General features: G+C 35.0%; 1 protein-coding gene across 6 annotated transcripts in view; it reads right to left on the bottom strand.

Moving 5' to 3' along the window:
* Nucleotides 1-25182, bottom strand: part of LOC111053064 (linear gramicidin synthase subunit D-like) — a 181011-nt gene that overhangs the window by 26924 nt on the left and 128905 nt on the right. Inside the window, exons 19-22 of one of the 6 annotated variants that reach the window (XM_039433514.1) lie at nucleotides 5018-5193; nucleotides 4388-4614; nucleotides 2854-3087; nucleotides 571-1496 (exon numbers count right to left, since the gene is read on the bottom strand). The exons of 2 other annotated variants lie outside the window; for them this stretch is intronic. In XM_039433514.1, coding sequence (XP_039289448.1) covers nucleotides 1383-1496; nucleotides 2854-3087; nucleotides 4388-4614; nucleotides 5018-5193 — 751 coding nt within the window. In that variant the 3' untranslated portion in view covers nucleotides 571-1382. Of the gene's footprint in view, nucleotides 1-570; nucleotides 1497-2853; nucleotides 3088-4387; nucleotides 4615-5017; nucleotides 5194-25182 lie in introns of those variants that run through there. 3 more of the 6 variants (XM_039433510.1, XM_039433515.1, XM_039433517.1) reach the window with 3 other exon arrangements.

Here is a 25182-nt window from a genome sequence, read left to right as displayed (position 1 = left end):
GACGCCTGCTCCAGAGTTGTAATGCCTTGCCACGACGCGGGAAGCGACACAGATAGACACTAAATACTCACTGTTACCTATTAATACTCCACATGGATTAATATGGTTATAACAACCACAAATGAGTATCTATTTCAGAACACTTTAATGGTGAGAGCCAATTATTGTCAAGATTCAACCATCTATACCTTACACACGACGGAAGACACCTCTCGCGATGTTTCAATAAAGCTATAGGGAAATATTTTCAATTTCAATAAATAAAATTATACATATGATCCTGAAAGTGGAAAAACTACTATAGTGAGGCCAAATTATAGAGAATCGACAAACCTGTTCTCACATCTTTCTTCACTGCCATTTTTCACCTCACTATAATAATAGATAGTCCGTGATTCTAATGAATTCTACACATACTAAATCATGATCAACAAAACTACAATTATTCTACAATTCAAATAAATACTGTACAACAAAATTAAATGGAAAAAATGGAAGCCAAAATAAGTTAATTGCGAATGAAAAACGATAAGAGGTATGACAAATGATTGAACAAAATTATAAAAAAGATAACATTTTATTTGAGGATTATAGAGTTCAATCTTAAAGGAATACGTCAACTTACTAATAGAAATATTAGTGAGTGATTTACTATACTTTATGTTAAAGAATTATGTCTATGATAAATCAAGCAGGTCTGAAATTTCAACAAATTCTACCACTACTTCTACAAAATTATAATCAATAATTTGTAATTCAAACTAAGACAACCAAATTAGAATAAGAAGTCATTGGAAATACTGTAGCAAATTATAGAATAGACATTAATAATATAGTAACAATTAATAACTGATATAAAAGTGAAATAAAGAAAAGTTTCGAATTGTATCAGTATAAGTTACAACATTTTTGTTGAGTTTATTTCAACTACAATACTAATTTTGATATTTTTATTTAGAAAATGAATATGATATTACGATTTTCAGTATTTTATATTGTAATAATCCCTTGTAACATCAAGAATTCATTTATTATGGAATATTGAGCAGGTAATATATTTCAACAAATTTTACCCCCACTTCTACAATACTAAAGTGTACACAACAATTTGTGATTCACATCAATCAAAACAAAAAATATAATTGAAAATATTTAAAGGCCTGCACATGTAACAATCAAAAAATTAATCATTCCAATGGAAAAGTAGAAAAACTATGAAAAAGTCTTCGATGACAAGATTATTGGTTCCTACAAAAAGGAGTACCTACTTCACTTTGGATATAAGACTAATATTATGATAATAGATCCTTGGTGGAAATCACTAGTATATTGTTATGAATAATGTGCCAATAGAAGTGAAATATTGAGTAGGTGCCTGTTGATTACTTCAATATTGAACATGAAAATGGCTGCTTGAGGGCAGATACCACTGCATTAGCCACATCTGATGGGTTCAGAGTCTCCACACTACTAGAAAAATCAAATTTTTCCATCACCTAAAACCAAATGAAAAGCAAACAAAAATGAACAAAACAATAAAACTAAAAGTAAAAATTGTAAAAAACAAACAAATAGAAAGCCCTGAAAAATATCTGATGCATACCAGTGAAATGTGTATGCTATGGAAATGAACGAAAGAAGAAAAATAAAGTCAAAATACAGGTGGCACCATCTAACGGCGTTTTCAGCACTAGGTTTAAGCGCTGAGTCTAGACAAAATAAATCAACACTGGTTTATTAAACAAGACTGTTGAACAATTTTGGGATGTTATAATTGTCTAACCATTTAATGGAAAGATGTTGCATTGTTTAAAACGATAGAGACTTTTCATTGAGAGGGTTTATGAAGTTTTGGTAAAAGTCGAATTATTCTAAATCTGATTTCAACAAAGAACGCAGTTTTTGCTTTTTGTCAAATTAAGTCAGTCTTGTATCAGATGAAATATATTTAAGTAGAACAGAAACTCAAACGGAAAACAATTCAAAAATGATTACTGTGATCATTAGTTCTTGAGACTCTTCAGGTTTTGGGTACTAGTAAAAAGTAAATTCGTATGGCTTTTGTTGGTGGGGAGTCCCTTTCGGGAAGGTCCCACCGCCTGAATATATAATTTACGCCGTCAATGGGCCTCACGACTGTCATACTTCAGCCGGGACCGACAGTTTAACGTGCCCATCCGATAACACTGGTATACATGACTAATGAATTGTATTGAAAGCTACTTCCAAGTTGTTCAACTTACATACTTAGCACAGATTGGCAAGTTTTTAGTGAATTTATCAAATTTAACCATTGATTAATAAACTCATTGGTTCTCGAGGCATTGGTTTTGTTAGATGACATCACTTTATCAGGGTTGAATTTAATAGACGCACTTTTAGCCAGGAGCAAGATAATTACTTATGAAGATAACATGAAGCTATACAAATGAATATATTTGAAATTATTAATTGTTTCACAACGCAATATTTTGATTTGCTCTTACATGTGGTTATAATTTGAGTGAATTTATTTTATTAACACTTGAACTACTATAGGACCTCCTGTATACTACCAATAGAGGTATATATAGGAAGTCCTGAATACTATCATGTAACACTCCACTTGCATAAGGAGAGCTCAACAAAAGTTAAGTTAATAAATACAGATTTGTTCAACTGTTGGTCAGTAATCTGTTGTCAGCTGGTATAGCTGCATTCAGCAATTTAATGCAAACTGTCAGCATTGGTTATAAATAAAAACATGAGTGCTTCTTGCCATTCAAGTGAATGTGACTAGAGAGGTGTCCCCAATAAGCACGTTTGAATACTTGACTCTGTAACTGAGATTGGATATTATTCATTTCAACTTACAACTTTGCCAGCATCTGATGTGATATTGACAATGCGGCCACTTTTCCTCTCAGCCATGCCTCCAACAACAGCTGCCAGACAATTGAGCGATCCCTTGCCATTCACATCTTCCATCTTGCACCACTTGGCAACGTCGCAGTTCTTCATCACCTGATAATACATGCAGTTGCCATTGTCCACTAGAATTTCCACTGGACCCCAACAATTTTCAATGATTTCGACTGCATTTTTCACCTGAAAAACATACAATTTTTATAATCTCACATTCCCAGTCTCCTTTGTGATTTATTAAAACAAATATTCGTTTTTATATACTTTTATGACAAGTAGGCCCATGTGCTTAATAGCAGTTTTATTTCATTCTGTGTTTGAATAATCAGCCAACTGTACACATTATAATGAATGCAACCCTATTTCGATTTAATCCTGGATTGAATTGTACTTTAATTCAACTGCTATTGAACAAAATGAATGCACTGACTTCAAATACAAAACAGATTGAGAAATGAATAAATACGAGAATTCATAACGTTTAATACCGTTGTTGGTTATCCATCTTGTTTTCACTAATATTATTATTAATGCATTTTTATAACTTCAAAGTGAAAAACACTCACATTCTTTGGTTTGGCGACGACCGTTTCGTGCTGGTGTTGCACATTCTCATTGAGAGCACGAAACGGTCCTCGCCACACCAAAGAATGTGAGTGTTTTTCACTTTAAAAGTTATAAAAAACATTAATAACGTATAATACCACCCAATCTTACGTTATTAGAAGCAACCGTACCGTAATTTGGATAATTTACTAACTACATCTTTTGTAATGCAAGTTATCGATTAATGCCATTTTTCCTAAATAAATAATTGGAAGTTTTAACAGATTGAACTCAATCTATTTTTATCCATACATCACAAAAACAAGTAGATAAAAAAATATAATAAAAACCCTAGAGATTCACCTGAACCCTAGATTCCCTGTATGCACTGTATATGTGGTTTGACATGCATTCTGATTCAATTGAAATGTGGTTTTGTGGCAGTGAGAGTTTCTATGAACAGACATTGTTTAATTTAGTGAATTTTGGGGAAAAACAATTGATACTGTATCTGTAATTTTAGAAAATATTTGTAAGAATCAAAAGGCCAGGGATTTGATTACTCAACAATAATTAGTGTGATAAAGAAAGACCTCGTGAATAGTTGTGATCCTGGCATTTCAAACGCTGTAAGAGAGCAGGTAGAAGTGGGACTGACTTTCTCACTCTTACATATCATTCCTTCTCTCTCACTGTGGACATTGTCCAGTAATGAGCATAGAATGGAATCATCCGACTTTGGGAAAAAGTAGACTGCCGAGTTCCTTGACCCCACCACCAAAACTCCAGTGATCAGTCGCATGCAGGGAAGGCCAGGGGTCACAGCTATTCCAGAGGCCTCTATCTAATTGCTCAGAATACATTATTTTCATCTTCACACACCAATTTTACACTAAATTATAAAACAAGATAGTTGAAAGAAATTGAAAAATCTCACCTCACTCGAACTAGTGACATCAACTTTCATAGCAAGCACATGGCTAGCTCCAGCCTGCTGCAATTTTTTCTTCAAATTTTCCAGTTGCTCAAAATTTGCAGCAAACATGGCGACCTTTGCATTGCACAGAGCCAGCTTCTCAGCAATGGCGGCTCCAATATCCGAGGAAGCTTCACTCACCAAAACTATCTTACCGCTCAGATCTGTGTCAATCTCTGCACTAGCTTCTACAAAAATGATAAAACATTAATTATTATTTGTTAATAGAATAATTTATATAGTTGAAAATCAATTGAGAAACATGTTGTTGTCTATGGCCCAGTTGCACGTGAATCTAAATCAAATATTAGATTCAATGAAGGTTGAATGACTTCATTTGACTATGACTAATTTAATAATCATAAATTGATGTCTAACTTATATCCGCTCACTTGAGAGCAATAGGAATATCCAGTTGACTTCATGTTACTAAAAACAGAGGGAGAAAGAATAAGAGATCAATCTATTTTGTGATGTGAAGTGATGACAGAATAACTATGACTTGAATTACCAAGCTCAAGCAATCACAGTTTGAGATAAATGGATTGAAATCAAGTCCAACTTCATAATTTGAATGAATGTTGAGCTCACCTGACTTACTGGGACTATTAGCGGCAACAGGAATACATCCCAATTGGTGGAGATGGTCAAGGTATTTGCTATAGAGCTCAGCATCGGCTACCGGGTATGTCACCTTTCTCTTTTCAATAAAACAATTCAGTCTCTCTCTTTTCAATTCAGCCAGATTGGTGAAGTAATTTTCATTCCTGCAACAGTAAATTGATCAAATACTAGGGTATATTATATCACGAATACATTTCCGTTAATCAGAACTAATCATTTATAATATATTTTGCTGAAACAAGTGATTGATTTTTGTTTTGAGACATTCACTTTTTTGTATTATTATCGTAGCAACTTCTTGGATCAACACAAAATATGGGGGGAATCAGTTCAAATTCAGAGTAATATTAGAATAGTTATGTGAACACTTCCTATTTTTCTAAATTGAAAACTCATCTACATGTAAATTAGGTGAATTAATCTATATAAATAAAAATCGAGCCTCAAATTTTGACATTCAATAACTTTTTTATGTGTTCACCGATTTTTTTTTTTAGTTGTGTTCGTTATGTTCAGGACCAAGTTTATGGCAAATAATATCAAATTTATTATCCAACTTCAGGACTCTTTCCTACGTTCCTTCAAAGTTTACATGTTCAGGGCCACACACAGAAATGAAAATCAGCTGTTATAATCATTGCGTCATCCAACAGCCGTCGATAGATAGTAGACAAGAATGTGTGCTGCTCCATAACAATACCTACTATTACTTCAGGCCCCACAACTAATTAATGACGTCATAACATGTAGATTGATTCTTCCTAGATCATAGTAGTTTCTATTAGCTTATCAATGTATGATCTCTAACTTTTGTTACTGTATCGATTTTTTATTGGATGGAATACTATCTAAATTCTAGATTAAAGACATTAATTTGTATTCTATTAAATATAAATTTTATTGAGATAAAAACACTTTATTCCACTAATGCAATAATTTATCCATACTTCCAGCTTGATAGACATAGGCTTACTCGATTCAGTGATAGAGCTATTGATAAATTCATCTCAACCAAAAATACTTAATAGCCTGTATTAGAATCAAAGGAGAGGTAAATCAAAGATAAACCAAATTAAATGTAACTCTTTTTTAGGAAAGAGGTTCCCACAAACTTGATCACAATAAATCTGTGGTACAAAGAAACTAGATAGATAGATAGATAGATAGATAGATAGATAGATAGATAGATAGATAGATAGATATTCAATCCATTCAACACAGTGTACTCATTATTACACAAGCAAACAGTTGAACGTCGTCAAATTATTACAAGTATAAATATAGTCTACTAATTAAAATAGTAGCGATTCCTTCAATGATCCTCCAAATACTCCTGCACCGTGTAGTAGGCTTTGTATATAAAATATTTTTGAAGGTCGGTTTTAAATCTATTAAGAGGAATGCTGGTGGATGCACGCTTTAAATGTATAGGAAGCTTATTATAAAATTTGCAGCCTGAGTAACTAGGCTTACCCTCAAAAAGCTTCCTCCTATGCGGCTGAATCGCAAAGTTGTCTCTGCCTCTAGTGTTGTAGGAGTGCGTATCGGAGATAAGTGTAAGGTCCATTCTATTTTTTACAGTATGCATGATCATTCTAAACATGTAAATCGAAGGCACCGTCAGCAGCGACAATGATCTGAACGCATCTCTACAGGGGTGATTAAATCCAAGGCCCGCTATATACCGTATTGCCCTCTTTTGTAGTACAAAGACCCTCTGCATATTTTCCTTTGTGGTACAACCCCAAAGCTCTATACCATATGTGAGGTAACAGTAAAAAGTAGCGAAGTATGCAACTTTAACGGTGTTTTGTGGGACATACTTCGCAAGATTTCTTAAGAGGAAGAGACTTTTACTTATTTTCTTCACAATATTATCAACATGCATTGTCCATGTCAACCTGTCATCAAAGTACACCCCCAACATATTAACTGTATCCGTGCACTCAATTTTATCTTCTCCAATACATAATTGAGGAAGAGTAGCGGCAGATTTGAAGTGGATAGTTTGACTTTTTGTAGAATTAATTGATAAACAGATTTCATTGAAATACTGAACAACAGCATTTGTGGAGATGTTCATGTCTATTTCAAATTATTCACATCTTTATCTGAGAAAAAAGAGTTGTGTCGTCAGCATATAGTGTCAAGTGAACTCTGTCAGATACCGCTGAATGAACATCAGAAATATACAGAAGGAAGAGTAGCGGGCCCAGGATTGAACCCTGAGGGACGCCAAATTTAAGTTTCATTTTGGAAGAGGAAACTTCTCCAGAGGTCGAAGATATGGTGACATACTGAATGCGTTCAGTTATGTATGATTCCAATAGTTGGTAGGGGATACCTCTCACTCCCAGGCCTTGCAATTTAATCAGCAGGACCTTGAAATCGACACGATCAAAGGCCTTCGAGAGGTCTAAGAGAACAGCCGAGGAGTAATTTCCTTTATCTAATTCATCTAATATTCTCTCATACAGATTTATTGCTGCACCAATAGTAGTAGAGGGATTCTGGGATCACTGGGAAGCTTTTTTGCTCCAAAACCCCCTCCCCCCTCTCCCCCTCGTCCATCCCGCCACCCCTTCCCCCCGCCCGCAGGGTGGGGGGTGTTCTAAAAATAGATTTCCCCTTCCCCCTGCCCAGTGGTGGTGAGGGGGTTGAAAAGAGAGAGAAATATATCTCTTTCTCTCTCTCTCTTTCTAAAAATAGATTTCCCCTTCCCCTTGTCCAGTGGAGGTGAGGGGGTTGAAAAGAGAGAGATATATCTCTTTCTCTCTCTCTCTCTCTCTCCCCTTCCCCTTGCCCAGGTGAGGGAAAAAAAATTTCCCTTTTTGGAGGAAAAATTCCCTCTCTATACTGACAGATTAAAGTGAATCCATATTTCTACATCTAATGCTATACTGTCAAATTAAAGTGAATGCTAGATGAGGGAAAAAAATCTCTTTGAGAGGGAAAAATTCCCTTGGTGACAGATTAAAGTGAATCCATATTTCTACATCTAATGCTATACTGACAGATTGAAGTGAATTGAGAAATTCTCTCACTCTCACTGACAGATTGAAGTGAATCCATATTACTATACTGACAGATTAAAGTGAATCCATATTGCTATACTGACAGATTAAAGTGAATCCATATTCCCATGCTAACAAATTGAGGTGAATGCTAGATGAGGGAAAAAAAATCTCTTTGAGAGGGAAAAAATTCTCTACTGTCAAATTAAAGTGAATCCATATTTCTAATGCACGTGCGCTCACTCCTCACCCTCTCCCCACGTCTAGACACGTGCGCTCTGCTCTCTGCTAAAAAGAGAGAGATATATCTCTTTCTCTCTCTCTCTTTCTAAAAATAGATTTCCCCTTCCCCCTGCCCAGTGGAGGTGAGGGGGTTGAAAAGAGAGAGATATATCTCTTTCTCTCTCTCTCTCTTTCTAAAAATAGATTTCCCCTTCCCCTTGTCCAGTGGAGGTGAGGGGGTTGAAAAGAGAGGGAAAAATTCCCTCTCTATACTGACAGATTAAAGTGAATCCATATTTCTACATCTATACTGTCAAATTAAAGTGAATGCTAGATGAGGGAAAAAAATCTCTTTGAGAGGGAAAAATTCCCTTGGTGACAGATTAAAGTGAATCCATATTGCTATACTGACAGATTGAAGTGAATCCATATTGCTATACTGACAGATTGAAGTGAATTGAGAAATTCTCTCTCTCTCTCACTGACAGATTGAAGTGAATCCATATTGCTATACTAACAAATTGAGGTGAATGCTAGATGAGGGAAAAAAATCTCTTTGAGAGGGAAAAATTCTCTACTGACAAATTAAAGTGAATCCATATTTCTAATGCTATACTGACAGATTGAAGTGAATCCATATTTCTACATCTATACTGTCAAATTAAAGTGAATGCTAGATGAGGGAAAAGAATCTCTTTGAGAGGGAAAAATTCTCTACTGTCAAATTAAAGTGAATCCATATTACTATACTGACAGATTAAAGTGAATCCATATTGCTATACTGACAGATTAAAGTGAATCCATATTCCCATACTGACAAATTGAGGTGAATGCTAGATGAGGGGAAAATTCCCTTGGTGTCAGATTAAAGTGAATCCATATTGCTATACTGACAGATTGAAGTGAATTGAGAAATTCTCTCTCTCCCAGTATAGATGAGGGGGAATAATTTCCCTTTGAGGGGGAAAAAATTCTCTACTGACAAATTAAAGTGAATCCATATTACTCTATACTAGCGAATCCAGAGTGAGGTCAATGACTCTCTCTCTACATCTAATTGAATTGAGAAATTCTCTCTCTCTCACATCTAATGCTATAAATCTCTACAATGATCTAAGTTCTTTTACATTTTTTATCTGCAATATCGTACAAGCATTTCCAAAGTTCATCGGAATTTTTAACAACAGATAATGCTGAATCATTTGTACAATCATAATGTAGATGACCGCTGTCTAGAATATTGAGCAGTTCGAAAATCTCAGATAAAATCGAAAAGTGTACATTTTCTGTTTTTTGTTAATGGTAAATCAACATCTTGACATCCTATTGAAAATTTAATATTCTTCGCAATTGAATCAAATTCATTAAATGAAATTGACATCAAGAGACGAGTTAATTTTTTGAATTTTGAAAAACCATAACAATGCATCTCGCAGATGTTTGAGATAGAGAAAGATAGAGAAAGGGAATAGAGAAAGATATATCTCTCTTTCTAAATTGATGAGATGCACGTGTTATAGGGGCTCGTGTCTGTATAAAAAAGATCACCCCACACGTGTTGTCTGGTCTAGCTCTAAGCAGCAACTAAACTAAAAATCGTGAATGGGATATTGGAATGAAAAATCATTTGAAGGCAGAAAACGTTTATTTACACATTTCGGCACAACTATTCATAATTTCATCTTCAATTCTAATTAGCTTATCTATACACAAATTATGAGGACGATAATAACATAGATAGTCTCTTATGTCATTTAAATTAACCGTGCTTAGAAAAATGTCTTTCAATTGTTTCGCCAAACTATAATTTTCAGGAGTTGATTTCCTAATTGCACTTTCACACTCATCGTACCATTCAATACAGTTTTTTAACCTCACTTCCAATTCGTTGTCAGCAGCCAACCACTTTCTCGGATCCATGTTGTTGAGCGAATGAAGAAAACTAAGTATAGGCAGGAACTATTATAGAGTAATTAAGTGGTCTTTCTTCATTAATTGACGACAGACAACATATACACGCTTTATGCAGTCTCAATGCATGCAGGCAATAAACACATTGTAGATCCTTTCTGTTGTAGAAGAATCCATAACGAGCAAAGTTTCTTTTCTGTGAATTCGTGTACATCGGAGCCATTTTCATACTTTGCATTCGATTGTTTTCGCACAAGAAATTATTTGTTTGATACATATTTTTAAACAACAAAGAATTATAATGTTGGGCAGAGAATAAAGCACAGCGGGAATGTGGTCTATTTTTATGAATGTTACACGCAGCATAACACCATGAACTAGTGAAAAAGCTGAAATCAGGTTTTGGAAAATCCTCTGGTATACATTGAACGTTGCTATGCAATCTTCTTAAAAACTTTGCTTTCTCAGTTCCTTTTGTGAAAATTTTCTCATAACCTGCAAGGTAATCACGTATTAATGACTCACTGTATTCTAAATCTCCATCTTCCCATTTTATTTTATGATAGTGACGTTCTAACCATGTTACATCGTTATACAATTTTGCACTCAATTCTGTCTTTGCAGATGGTGATTTGAAATGTAACACAATATAATTATTAAACTGATCAATTATGGCAAGTTCTTTCACAATAATTTGATTACAATCTTGTTTAAACCAGTGAAGATCAACTTTCGTAGCAATTTTCGTAGACGTCTGCTTGTCCACTTCTTTATCTTCGACGGCGGGCTCCTTGAATCCTTCGTCTTTCTCTTCTCGTTTCTCCTCCTCCTCCTCCACCTGCAGCGGCTTCTGGATCGGTGCACCGCAGCTTGGTTCATAATAGAAACTATCAAGATCGCACTGAATACCAATAGAGCGAGTTTGTGGCTTGTCCAAAATATCAGAACACAAAGAATAGGACATGTTGTCTGTTCAAAGGTGAAACTGATAATGAACTAAATTGAGCAGAATGCACACCTTATATAGGCGGCATGCTCTATCAATAAAATTACTGAACTTCTTTCACCATGCTCGTGAGAGGTGTGTACTCCATCACACGATTGCTAATTAAAACGCAATACGCGGAAGTATTTGCAGGTACTGCACTATTAAATTCCATTTCAATACAAACATCTGTCGATGATTTCAAATGACTTGGTTGGTGTGAACAATCTACAACAATCAGCGGTGTTGATTCACAAAACGTTTTAAAGTCAATTTCTGTTCCGAGTTCGCTATTGATTGAATGATTATAATACGAGGGCGCGAAATCCAGGAACATCCGGTATAAAACTTCCTTCTTACCTAGCAGATTTTCATATGGATAATACTCACTGTTCAAATATACTTTAACATTGTAAATACCACAGCTATTGAAATTAGATATTGATTTTTTAATTTTATTCTTACGATCAGTTTGAAATGCATTATAACGTATTTTGGACTATCAAAACTCGATGTGGTACGAACTGCCCAAGAATGGTTAAGTGAATTTTGCAAATTTGGTAATTCACAAATTTCCCAATGGCGGAAACCTAATTTCAGTGGAGTGTCAGCATCGAGCAGTCTCAAAAATTTCAGTCTTACATGATCTTCTAAAGTTATGTAGGGCATTCTCCATTGCAGTTTTGTAATTTTCACACTAACGCTTGTTCCACTTGCAGACTCAACACAATTTAGATCTGTCAGTGACCTCAATAAGACAAGTTCCTGTTTCAAATTTAAAATTATTCTTTGAAAATCTTCAAAAAACGGGAGGATTAATTTCAGCGGTACACAGAAAGTGAATGTATTATCCGTTAGCTCATATCCTGCTCTGTCAAAACCAGCCAAGTGATATGTGTTTTTATCGAGAGTATTTTTCACTAGAATAGCTTTAATTGTGGATGTTAATCCAATCAATCTTGATTTAGAAATTTGCTGACCTGCTAATTCATATCGTATTTCGTCAAAAAGGTTGCCGATTAAGTTACTGCTTAATTTATAGTCTGCTGCAACTGGTGCATCGGCTGGGTCTGTTCCCGGTTTTGTACAGTTAACTGTTCCCTCAATCAATATGAATGATTTACAAGGTAAAGAATAGACATCTAAAGAATTTATGCCAATACGTGCCTTGTCAGAGTTTTTTATTTCCTGTCCCGAATAAACTGTATGAGTGTGAAATTGGAATTTAGTAATATCATTATAAAACTGAAGGTCTGTCTCCACATCCAGAATTTCACTAATTGCTGCGCCTGACATTTTGCCAATCAACTATAAAACCCAACTTTTCTAATATTCTCGCGCTTTTAGCCAACAAAGCACGTTTGTTTTTAGGTGTTGACGCTATCGCGTTCCTTTCTCTAATGACTTGATTGGTCTTATTCGAACGTGGGTTGAAAATAAGATAACCCATTACTTTTCACGTATGTGCAACCTAATTGTAATTGTATCTCCACGGAAATCAATAAACGATCCGTTCTGGTCCGTTACCTTTACATTAATAGTTTGAATTCGATGTGTATTCAAAGGTACATAAATAATCGGTGATGGTACTTCGTTTATTAAATAACCGCTAGGAACCTTTGGTAAAAATTCGTATGTTTTTGTTTTCCCTCAGAGTAACTGCCGCAAGCTAAATTACACTCAACTACAATACTGTCAACGCTTGTTATGTTAACCAAATGTTTGGAATAATGCCATTTATTTGGCTGCAAAACAACATTATAAAAACCAAGTATCTTAGCAATCGAATCAGAACGTGTTAAATCAATGGGTTTATCAGAATGAATTTCAATCTTCATAGTATTTACGTTTGCACGTATAATAAGTTTATTCTTCTTCCCATCAATATTCAATTTATTCTTTAATGATTTTATAATATCCTCAACTTCATATGCACCAGTATCCAACTCGATTAATCTATCACCATATTTGAAGCTGGAATTTGTTCCTTTGTTAATGTTTGCAATACTATTGTAACTAGAAAAATTAATCAATCCAATTTCCCATTCACGATTTTTATCCAATTCTATAATTTCTTGTAAATGTTCATAGAGGTTACTCGTGTTAGATTGTAATGTAATAACTACCATCTTGTGTGTTCACCACAAACACTTAATTACAACTGATTTGCAAGAAACAATAATGTAAGATGGCCACAAAAATCGCTATTTAATGGCTGCATATGCTCCACATTATAAAATATATTTACTCCATTTTCTTTTTTCCAATATTTGTCCAATTCGTATGGAGGTTGTAAATTTCCAATTGGATCAAAATACCAAACATTAGAGCCAACTTTCTTATATGCTACCCAATGTGTCCCATCCTCGCTTTCCCTTGCTAAATTCACAATGGCATTCTCGTTTTTTAGAATTTTTTTGGGTAATGCATCTAGCATATATATTCCTCTTAGCTGAATCTGTAATAATTTCGACCAATCAATCAAATCATAATTACTCAATTCTCCTTCAATATTCATGCCTTCTTCTTTGTCTTCTTCCTACTCTTCTTTGTTGTTCTACGTTTCTTAACTTGAGGGAATAAACTCACTCCATATGATGATGGGGGTAGGGGTGGAACTCTCCCCCCACTAGTTATTTGAGGAAAAGTCTTCAAAAAATATCCTTTTCCTGCAATATGCTTTTTCAACTGAGCTATAGCTTTGCATCTAATATCATTACTATAACTTCTCCTCTCATTCTTCTTCTTCTTCTTCTTTCTCAAAGACCCACCAAACGCCGCTTTAGCTTTCATAACGTTTGTAACAAGATAGCTAAGTGCTTTCTCGGCAAGGGGTGTTTGAGGATTTTTGAAAATGTCCCATGCAGCATTTGCTAGAGCTCTGTCAGCTACCGCTCGAGTTTTATTATTGCTATTTTGAGTATAGGCTATATCATGTATCTTGCAAGCTCTATCTAATGAATTTATACCTTGATCACCTCTCTTTAACCTTTCATTAACCTTGGTGCCCGGCCCGCAATACTCGTATCACGGAATATGATATTCTTCTCCCAGGTTATCAATTACCTTATTTAAAATAGTTGATGTCACATTACCTGCCAAACCTGACACACCTTTAAAAACTCTTGCCGCTGAACTCAAGATTCCTTTACCCCGTTTCCTCGTACTCTGCTTTCTCCTACATACCATTTTTCATTACCTTTCAACTCAATGGTTGAACATTAACTGAGGTTAATTAATCAATACACCAACTTGAATTGAATTGGTTTAATTTTCAATCGAGTTGGAAATGAATTCATACCATGTATCAGATTGCTATGTGCTTATAACATTGCTTGAATGATAAGAATATTATTTCAAATCTGAAAGGTGAATGCGATTTGAAAAGGGGGGAAATGATGCTGGCATTGCAGGCCCACCCACATCTGTAGGAACACGTGCTAATGTAGGAGGGAGCGAGAAGCCAGCAGCGCTTGCCTGTACGGCTGTGTGTGTGTGTGTGTGTGTGTGTGGTGTGTGTGGTGTGTGTGTGTGTTGTGTGTGTGTGTGTGTGTGTGTGTGGTGTGTGTGTGTGTGTGTGTGTGTGTGGTGTGTGTGTGTGTGTGTGTGTGTGTGTGTGTGTGTGTGTAGCAGAAAAGACTACTGAGCATGCTCGCAACAAACTATAAAAGACTCAGTCACCTTATTTAAATATCATTCACAACAGAGCAGGTGATATTGAAATAACATTGTTGCATGATTGAATACTTTAAACAATAATTTCTAATCAGTTCAAATAATATTCCTTTGCATTCTAATCAGTTCAAGGAAATATTGCTAACATTGTTGCATAATCGATTACTTTAAACAATAATTTCTAAGCAGTTCAAATAATATTTCCTTAGCATCAATTTCTATTCGGTTCAAATAATATTTCCTTTGCATTCCAAGCAGTTCAAATAATATTGGTAACATTTATGCATGATTGATTACTTTAAACAATAATTTCTAATCAGTTCAAATAATATTCCCTTGCATTCTAATCAGTTCAAGGAAATATTGCTAACATTGTTCATAATCGATTACTTAAACAATAATTTCTAAGCAGTTCAAATAATATTTCCTTAGCATCAATTTCTATCGGTTCAAATAATATTTCTTTGCATTCCAAGCAGTTCAAATAATATTGGTAAACATTGATGCATGATTGGCTTTAAACAATAATTTTAAATCAGTTCAAATAATATTCCCTTTGCATTTTAATCATTTCAAAAATATTTCCTTGCATCAATTTCTATTCGTTCAAATAATATTTCCTTTCATTCCAATCAGTTAAATAATATTGGACAAAACATTTATGCATGTCGAATACTTTTTAAACAATAATATCTCATAATGCATTTCTATCAGTTCAAGGAAATATTGCATTGTTATCAGATTGTAAGTATTCTCTCTCCGACACACGATCATTTTTCAAATAGCATCCATGAGTTAGAAGACGAAAAAAATCTCGTCTAGAACTCAGCATGAGACTTCACCTGCTAGAAGCTGAAATCCCCCATGTCAACTCACTCGAAACATATTTGATATTATTAAAATTTCACGCCATAGAGGAATAGCATTCTCGATTCAGTTATTAAATATTTCACGGCTTTTCAACATAGAGGAATAGCATTCTCGATTGATTTCAGTTAAGTTATTAAATATTTCACACCATAGAGGAATAGCATTCTCGAATGATTTCAGTTCAGTTATTAAATATTTCATTGTTTTCACAGCATTTTCTCACCTCTCAACTCGAGTTCCGAACCTCATAACCAGTTGAGCTCTCGTCGAGACAAGACAGCTGAGAGGAATCAATCATACCATAGGCCACTATCTACACCTGTAGCATAGACCGCTATCTACACCTGTACCATAGCCCGCTATCTACACCTGTACCATAGGCTCGCTATCTACACTCGAGGAGATTCACGCAGCATCAACCACTACATGTAAGTACATTTTTACTTTGATTTTATCCTCCGAGGACAATTTCGTCCTCCGAGGACAGTTTTTGTCCTCGGAGGATAAAAAACCTTCTACAATATACTGCATGCATGCGATTTTACTTCATCTTTACAATATGGTATATCCGGAACATCCAAGCCCCGCTCTTCTTTCTCACACATCTTCATATAAACAAAACGTAAATGTATTACTTTTTCAAATGGATTTTCGATAATATATTTGCAATAGACACATTGCAGATAGAATGGATTTTTATGTAAGAAATAACCATTTCTCGCGAAATACTCTGCTTTATTGGATAATGATTTACAAAAGTCACAATGATGATGCTTTTCAAAATACTCTCCTTGAACGGATGAATCTTCTACACAATTAAAAGTTGAATATCTTTCTTCATATTCTCGTAGAATATTATTATCGAAATTCTCCTCTTCAATTGTTATATTATCTTTCCTTCTACAGTTTGGACTGTACCTTGCATGTTCTATTGCTGGTATGTCACTTTCTTCCCATTTTCCCAAAAAATTGAACAAAATACACATCGCACAATGTCTGGTGGAGATGAGAATATAAATCCCTCTTTCGCCATGTTTTCCGCGGACAAATGCAGAGAAGATTTCAACCATCTTTTATCAAAAGATAATAATCTTAATCTTTCATACAACATTATGTGATCTTGAGATATTTTTCACACACACCTTCTTCTACCAATGTCAATTCACAACTAAACATGTTGTTGTACTCTATCTCATCCTGATCGTTATTCTTTTGTTTTTCAGAATCATGCCGAGGGAACGCAGACTACGTGGCGTGAATTCCGCAGCAGTCCGCCATCGCATCACCCTCGATGACGAGGCTGAGGATATTGACATTACCAACGTGCTTGAGAGCTCGAAACGTCGAGTTTTCGATATAATTAGGGAACATGCGGCACGCCATGATGGGAATGTTAAGTGGTTTATAGTCTTAAATGTTTTGCTGTATAAATTAGTGGTGATGGATGACAAGCAGGTTGGTGAGACTGTCTCATCTCTAATAAATCTACATAGTTACTCCAACATAGCGCTAAACGTGCTTGAGAACTATGAAGATTTTAATGAGCATTTTTTCTTGGCTGTGAAAAAAATCCTCTCATCTTTCGAAAATTTCATAAGACATGGGAGTGGATGGGTGCTAAAGAAAATTGAATCACTGGATGTGAACGTGATTAAATTTAATCCTATATACACATCCAGTTTCATTCAAACACCCCAGTTTTTGAAAAACAAAAAATGTATTATAAATGTGAAAAATCTCTCTGACAAAAAATGCTTTTTATGGTCAGTGCTCGCGTATTTCCATCAGAAGCCAAAGGACTCACACCTGACTGTAAAGTATTTGAGCAAGTTTGCTCACACACTTAATACGCAAGGTGTAAATTTCCCGGTGACGACACGCGATATTAAGAAATTTGAAATACTCAATCCGGACATTGCAATTCACGTCATCGCGTATGACAACAAAAAGTTTTTCCCCTTCCGTACAAGCATTTTCCGCACTCGTAAACACCAAATTAATCTTTTAATGCTAAAAGGCGATGCAGGAAAAACTCATTTCTGTTTAGTAAATACCGCAAACGGGAAAAACGGCCTATCGCGTCTTCTCTCCCACCTTTCAAAACATCATGGTCAAGTACACATTTGCAATTTTTGTTTCCATAGATTTACATCGACCAAAACTAAGAATTGTGATGGTAATGCAAATTTGTTGAAACATGTGGAACTTTGTTCCAAGTTTGAATCTCAGCGCGTTTCATATCCTAAACACGGAGAGACAATTAAATTCAAGAAACTAGGCGCGACGTTGAAGAAAAAGTACACCATTTACGCGGATTTAGAAACTTTTGTTGTTAATATCACAGATGATTCCGATTCTGATGAAATTACTCGTAGTTACACAAAGAAAATGGTGCGTCATATTCCCTGCGGCTATTGTTTTGTTGTTATAGATGTTAACGGGGAAATCGCCTACAGACCTGTACTCCATAGATCGAGTAGTTTAGACGAAAAAATCATGGAGAAATTTCTTCAGGAAATTACAGATCTCGGGAACATTTTGTATGAGGATATGAAACGAGAAATTCCGATGCAAGCTTTATCCGAAAGTCAAGAGCGTGAATTTCAAAATTCAGTAAACTGCGGGCTTTGTGCTGAACCGTTTTTAGACAGCGATATTAAATGTCGTCACCACGCGCATGAAACCGGTAATTACTTGTGTGCGGCACATGTTTCTTGTAATTTAACAGCTCGTACTCCGGAGTACATATCATGTTATTTTCATAATTTCTCCGGTTTTGATTCGCATTTTATTCTGAAATCGCTCGGTAAATGTAAAAAAGAAATTTCCTGCATCGCAAATACGTCAGAGAGATTTTGACACTTTCAGTAGGCAAAATTAAATTTTTAGATTCCTACAAGTTTATGTCTGAATCCTTGGAAGTATTGGTGCGTAATTTGGTAGAAAGTACAGACATGGAAAAGAAGTTCGAACGATTATTTTCGGTGTTTCATGATCCACCTCGCGAACACAGACAGCTCTTGTTGAAAAAAGGAGTATATCCTACTCGTACATGAGCTGTCCCGAAAAATTCGCGGAAACATCGCTTCCTCCCATCGAATGTTTTCATAACGATTTAACTGATACACCTCTGTCTCGCGAAGAATATGAGCATGCGCAAAGAGTGTTCTCAACATTCAAGCTGAAAAATCTGGGTGAATATCACGATTTTTATTTATGTTTGGACGTAATGCTATTAGCGGTAGTTTTTGAATCCATGAGGTCTACGCTTTTTAGCTCATACGGCCTTGATGTGACCCATTTTCTTTCTCTCGCGCACTTCACCTGGAATTGCATGCTGAAACACACTAAAGTCGAACTAGAATTGATTACTCATCCTGACATGCATCTTATGTTTGAGGCAGGGATGAGGGGTGGGGTGTCATTTATCGGTAAACGTTATTGTGAAGCAAATAACAAACATCTACCCGAAACATACGATCCTTCAAAACCGTCTAATTATCTGCTTTATATCGATGCAAACAGTTTATACTCGGAAGCTATGAGCCGAAGCTTACCTGTTGGAAATTTCAAATTCCTCTCAGAGGAAGAAATTTCCAAGCTTGATTTCGCGAATTTGGACAGCAATTCAGAAACCGGATATATAATAGAATGTGATCTCAAGTACCCTCAAGAGTTACATGATAAGCACGCCAGCTTCCCACTCGCACCTCTCCACCAAACGCCGCCGCGCGAATTGCTGTCGAACTACCAAACAAATGAGAACGGTCAAACTGGAACCAAAAAGCTCATGAACACACTTTTCGACCGTGAAAAGTACATTGTTCACTATGTCAATTTAAAGCTCTACCTTCAGCTCGGTTTGAAATTATTGAAAGTGCATCGCGTCATTAGCTTTTCCCAATCTCCCTGGCTGAAAAGCTACATCGACTTCAATATCCGGAATAGACAGAACGCGAAAAATAAATTTGAAATATCCTTCTTTAAGGCCTGTTGTAACCTAATATTTGGCAAGACGATACAAAGTAGTCGTAAGCAAATGAATGTTAAAATTATCACGGATGAAAAACGGTTAGATAAGTACATTTCAAATCCACTATGTAAACGCTGGCAAATAATTAGTCCGAACGTGATCGCGGTTTTCTCTCGCAAGTTGGAACTTAAAATGAACAAGCCTGTCTATTCCGGCTTTTCCGTACTGGAGTTGAGTAAATTCCATATGTACGATTTTTTCTATTGCAAATTACAAAAAATTATACCGTGGGATCGTATAGAACTGTGTATGACTGACACCGACAGTTTTCTTCTAAACCTAAAAGTCGAAGATGTGTATCAGTTGATTAGAGAAAATTTGACCCTTTTCGATACTTCTAACTATCCACCTTCCCACCCTTGCTTTTCCATGGAGAGAAATAAAGTTGTAGGAAAGTTCAAGGATGAGACCGCCTCAAAACCTGTCCATAGATTTCTTGGACTTCGATCCAAACTTTACTCATTTTTAGTATGTAACGAGAATGAAGAACCTGTAAATAAATGTATAGCAAAGGGTGTACAGAGCGGAGTGAAATGTAGAAAACTTAATTTTAATTTATATAAGAAATCATTGTTTGAATGTAGTGAACATGTAGAAAAATTTAATATGTTAAGATCCTATAATCACACCATGTATCAGGTTGAATGTGCAAAAATCTGTTGAGCCCTTATGATGATAAGAGGTACATTGCTGAGAATGGTGTTGATACTCTCCCATTTGGACATTATAGAGTGCCAACTGTGAACTGATTGCTCAGTATGTCCCGTGACAATCATCCAACACCACTGATTTGACTGTTGTAAATATCATGAATATTATTAGATCTAAGCTAGCTTTAGAGCTTCATAGCGTGCCACGTGTGAACTATCCCACTCGCAAATATGAGTTGAAAAGTGAAAAAGACTTGCTTCAAGCCGATCTCATTGAGATGACGAGTTTATCGCGTTTTAATAAGGGTTACAAATATCTTAGCTGTTATTAATTGTTTTTCAAAATTTGCATATTGTGTACCATTAAAAGACAAGGCAAGCCAATCTGTATTTAACGCTCTCGAGCCAATTATTTCTAAAAATAAGGAGTTAAGCTGTTCCAAACAGATCAGGGAACAGAATTCTTTAATTCAAAAGTTAAAGCGTTATTAGATAGATATAGTATTAAACATTATCATGTTTTTACCGATAAGAAAGCCTCCATAGTTGAAAGGTTTAATAGAACACTTAAAGCAAAAATTTATAGATATTTAACTGAACATGGAACCAAAAACTGGATATCGCAACTAGACAGTTTAGTTCGTGATTATAATGCAACAATGCATTCATCCATTAGAATGAAACCTAAAGATGTGGGGAAAAAAGATCGTAATCATGTTTTAATGTCTTTGAATTCTGCATTCAATAGACGATATAAATTGAAAAATTCAAAACCGAAATTTAAGCTAGGAGATGTTGTACGAATCTCAAAGAAAAGGGTTCTTTTCGATAAATCTTATAACATAAACTGGAGCGCAGAGTATTTTGTAATTCATTCTATATTTCCTTCTCAACCTGTAACGTATAGCTTGCGAGATCTAAACGGAGAAGTAATTAGTGGTAGGTTTTATGCAGAAGAAATTAAAAAAACACAATTAAACGAATCGGAGAGACAAGTGTATTTGATTGAAAAAATATTAAAACGTGATAAAAAAGGATTGCTAGTGAAATGGATTGGGTTTTCAACGCCTAGTTATATTAGTAAAGATCAACTATTAGATGAAAAATAATCTTTTGTAATCTATTGTAAATATCATGTACATTTATTGTAAATAATCTATTGTAATATCATGTACATTTATTGTAAATAATCTATTGTAAATACATTCCATTCAGTGTAATATCATGATGTACATTCGTTGAAAATATAATAGCTCCTCATCAAACATTGCTTTTCATTTCAATCTGAAGTTTCGTAATTTGCTAAGCTCAAGCAACAGATGCATTCTCGTGAAGAGGGTGCGGGAAAGAGAGGGCCAGTTGAAGTGAGAAACTTCTATCAGTGGGAGCGAGCGTCTGTCTAGCCATGTGGTGTGATGCTCTCTGATAACTTATCAGTTCCTTATCAGATCACATGCTGTACACGTGACTAACATGATTCCGATAGTAAATTTCGACAATGTTATAAGAGAGAAAGAAATGCCAACATGGTGTAAAAATGGTAAGTTGTTACCACATAATGCAAGGATCCTTATAATAGGCTCTTCAGGCTGTGGCAAGACCAATTTACTATTTAATTTAATTTTTTCAAAGAATGGGTTGAGATTTAAAACTATATACTTGCACACGAAGAGCGAGTATCAAGATAAGTACTTGTTTTTGAGAAAAGTCTTTTCAAAAATGAAGGGTATTGAATTTCATATAAACAGCAATTCGGAATCTATACCTCACCCGAACAAAATTCAACAATTTTCTCTTGTCATATTCGACGACTTCCAACTTAATCACGTACCTCAAATAAGAGAATATTTTACCATGGGACGACATCGTAATATTGACACTGCATATTTAATTCAGAGTTATGGAGCTACACAGAAACATTTCACTAGGGACAATGCGAATATGATTATAATCTTCAAGGTAGATTTATTGAGTCTGAAATTAATTCACAGAGATCATGTTGGAGGAGATATTTCTTATAAAGATTTCGTTAAACTTTGTCATAAAGTTTGGAATCGTAAACCTCATAATTTCTAACTATTATGAGCGAGTGTGGAATTAATAGCGGCAAATACCGAGATTCGCTCGATACGTTCTTACCGTTCAGTAGAGATTAATTCTTTGTGCAGTCATGTTGTCATACAGCAGCAGAAAACTGAATAGAAAGAACGTTGGTTTAATCGAAAAGATTAAGAAATTGAGAAAAGTAATTAGAGAGAAGCATAAAAGCTTAGTCAATTTTGAAAAACGATCGGAGGAATACAATAGGAAAACGCTCTCCCCGTTGATAGAGCCCATAATTGAACTGGGAAAAAACAAATTCTCACACTCTGGTGTAAAACCAAAAAAGGAAGAAGTAAAAGAGGAGAGTATGCAAATTGATGATAATGAGGAGGGGGATGAACAGAGTTATGAGAGTTCAACAGACAATTTTTTAAGCTCGACTAAATTTGAAAACAGTTTACTTGGTTCTAGCAGAAACGATGATGTGCTGTCACAATATCTAAAAACGTTTCATGCGGAAAAATTGAATAATTCAATCAGTTATGGAATTTCATATAATTCTAAAGATGACGTGTATTATATTGGAAATCAGCAAGTAATATTCGATAACGGTTATATAGATATTAATAATGAAAGATTTCGTTTAACACATGGTCTACTTGAGTTATTATTCAGTGCGAGACCAAACTCAAATCTTTATAATCAGAGAGATCTGGATAAGTATAAAAAATCTTAACACTTACAGGCATACATTTAGATCGAAGAGGCTATGTTAAACGAAATCAGGGAATTAAATCGCAAATGATTCAAAAGTTATTTCCCAGTAAAAAAATTAGTAAAAAGAAGGGCTGGGGTTTATTGAAATTTGCAAAAAATAATTCTCATGATAGAATTTATCAATACTTTGATAATTTTGACGAATTAGTGGAAAGATTAAATTTACTCTATTCCTCAAAAGCTAGTGGCAACACCGGGCATGATATTGAGATCGCGTCTATAATTGAAGAGCTAAAAGAAGCAAAATTAATTGTTTAGTGTTACGATGACTCTACATCGATTCGGACGAATTGATATGGCTAGTGCTAGCGGAGCTGTTGCTAATCTTACATGTGATATTGACTCGATAACACAGAAGATAATCGAATCGATAAATCAACAAGGAATCAGCAAAGCTGTGAAATTTTATTTAGATTCGCAAATAACCAAACTCGTTTCGGAAAATACAAAGAATATTGGAGTGAGCATAATTGAAAGAGAACATATTCTAAGTACATTACAAAATTCAGTGCTAATATCGATAAAGCTATTGCAGAGAGAACTCTAAATTTAGAATCTGCTCTAGGAGAAGTGAAAACTTTAACAGACAGCATTTCATCTCAGTTGCTCAGTATTAACAACAATAAAGTTGATAAAGCTTATTTAGATGAGAAATTAAAAGCCGTATCAGATAAAATTAAGAATTTGGAGGTGCTGGACAGAAACTATCTCAATACTAAATTAAAACAACTCTTAGTACAGAAATTTTTACTAAAGTAAATGAAACACAACCATCGGGAATTGATAAGCAATATTTAGAATCTGCTTTGCAGAAATTGATTAGTTCTTCATTAACAAAGGAAGAGTTTGAAAAATGATTATCTGAAATGGCGAGTGCAATAAAAGCTAATATTATGGAAGGTATTGAACAGTTCATTACAAAAGATGCTATTGCTATTCTAATTAAGCAAATTGCAGAAAAGTATGCAACTAAAAATGATATAGGAGATTTTATTAAGAAAAACGAGATGGGAGTCGCTGTGAAAAGCGTTCGTGATGAAATAGCTGAGGCAATTAAAAATTCGGAAGAGGGTACTGTCATGAGACTGCAATGTTCGGCTCCATTCATTGAGTATCTAAATTTATTCATACACAGAATTGCACTCGACATTGTATCCAAATATGCCCAGGTAAGTTTTCACATGAACTGGATTGAGGCCAAACAACATAACCTTTCCGAAAATCAGGTAGTGCAAATTATTACAGAAAAAATGGATTTAGTCAAATATAAAGACTTTATATTGGCCCGAAAACATAAAATCTTGTAAACAGTTGTGTGAGAGAGAGTGAACGATATGTTGTTTCAGTCTAGACATTTTTGACCATGATTGATTGTATAAACACTTGTGTGAGAGAGAGAAGTATTTAAACACCTGCAGTTTCAAATTCACCCTAGACATTTTTGACTATATCGATTTCTACATAAATCTTGTAAAAGGATGTGTGAGAGAGAGTGTAATTTTAACACCTACAGTTTCAAATTTCACCCTAGACATTTTTGACCATGATTGATTGTATAAACACTTGTGTGAGAGAGAGTGAAGTACAGACCTACAGTTTCAAATTTCAGTCTAGACATTTTTGACCGTGATTGATTGTATAAACACTTGTGTGAGAGAGAGTGAAGTACAGACCTACAGTTTCAAATTTCAGTCTAGACATTTTTGACCATGATTGATTGTATAAACACTTGCGTGAGAGTGAAGTATTTAAACACCTGCAGTTTCAAATTTCACCCTAGACATTTTTGACTATATCGGTTTTCTACATAAATCTTGTAAAAGGATGTGTGAGAGAGAGTGAAGTAACTTTAACGGCTAAACACATGTCACAGATGATAAATCGATTTAGACATTTTTTCATGTAACGGTTTTTGATGCAGGAGAGAGGAAGCTAGCAGAGAGCAGAGCGCA

The sequence above is a fragment of the Nilaparvata lugens genome, chromosome 7, assembly GCF_014356525.2.
Source record: "Nilaparvata lugens isolate BPH chromosome 7, ASM1435652v1, whole genome shotgun sequence".
In the NCBI taxonomy this organism is placed as follows: domain Eukaryota; kingdom Metazoa; phylum Arthropoda; class Insecta; order Hemiptera; family Delphacidae; genus Nilaparvata; species Nilaparvata lugens.
This window is presented reverse-complemented; position numbering and strand designations above follow the sequence as displayed.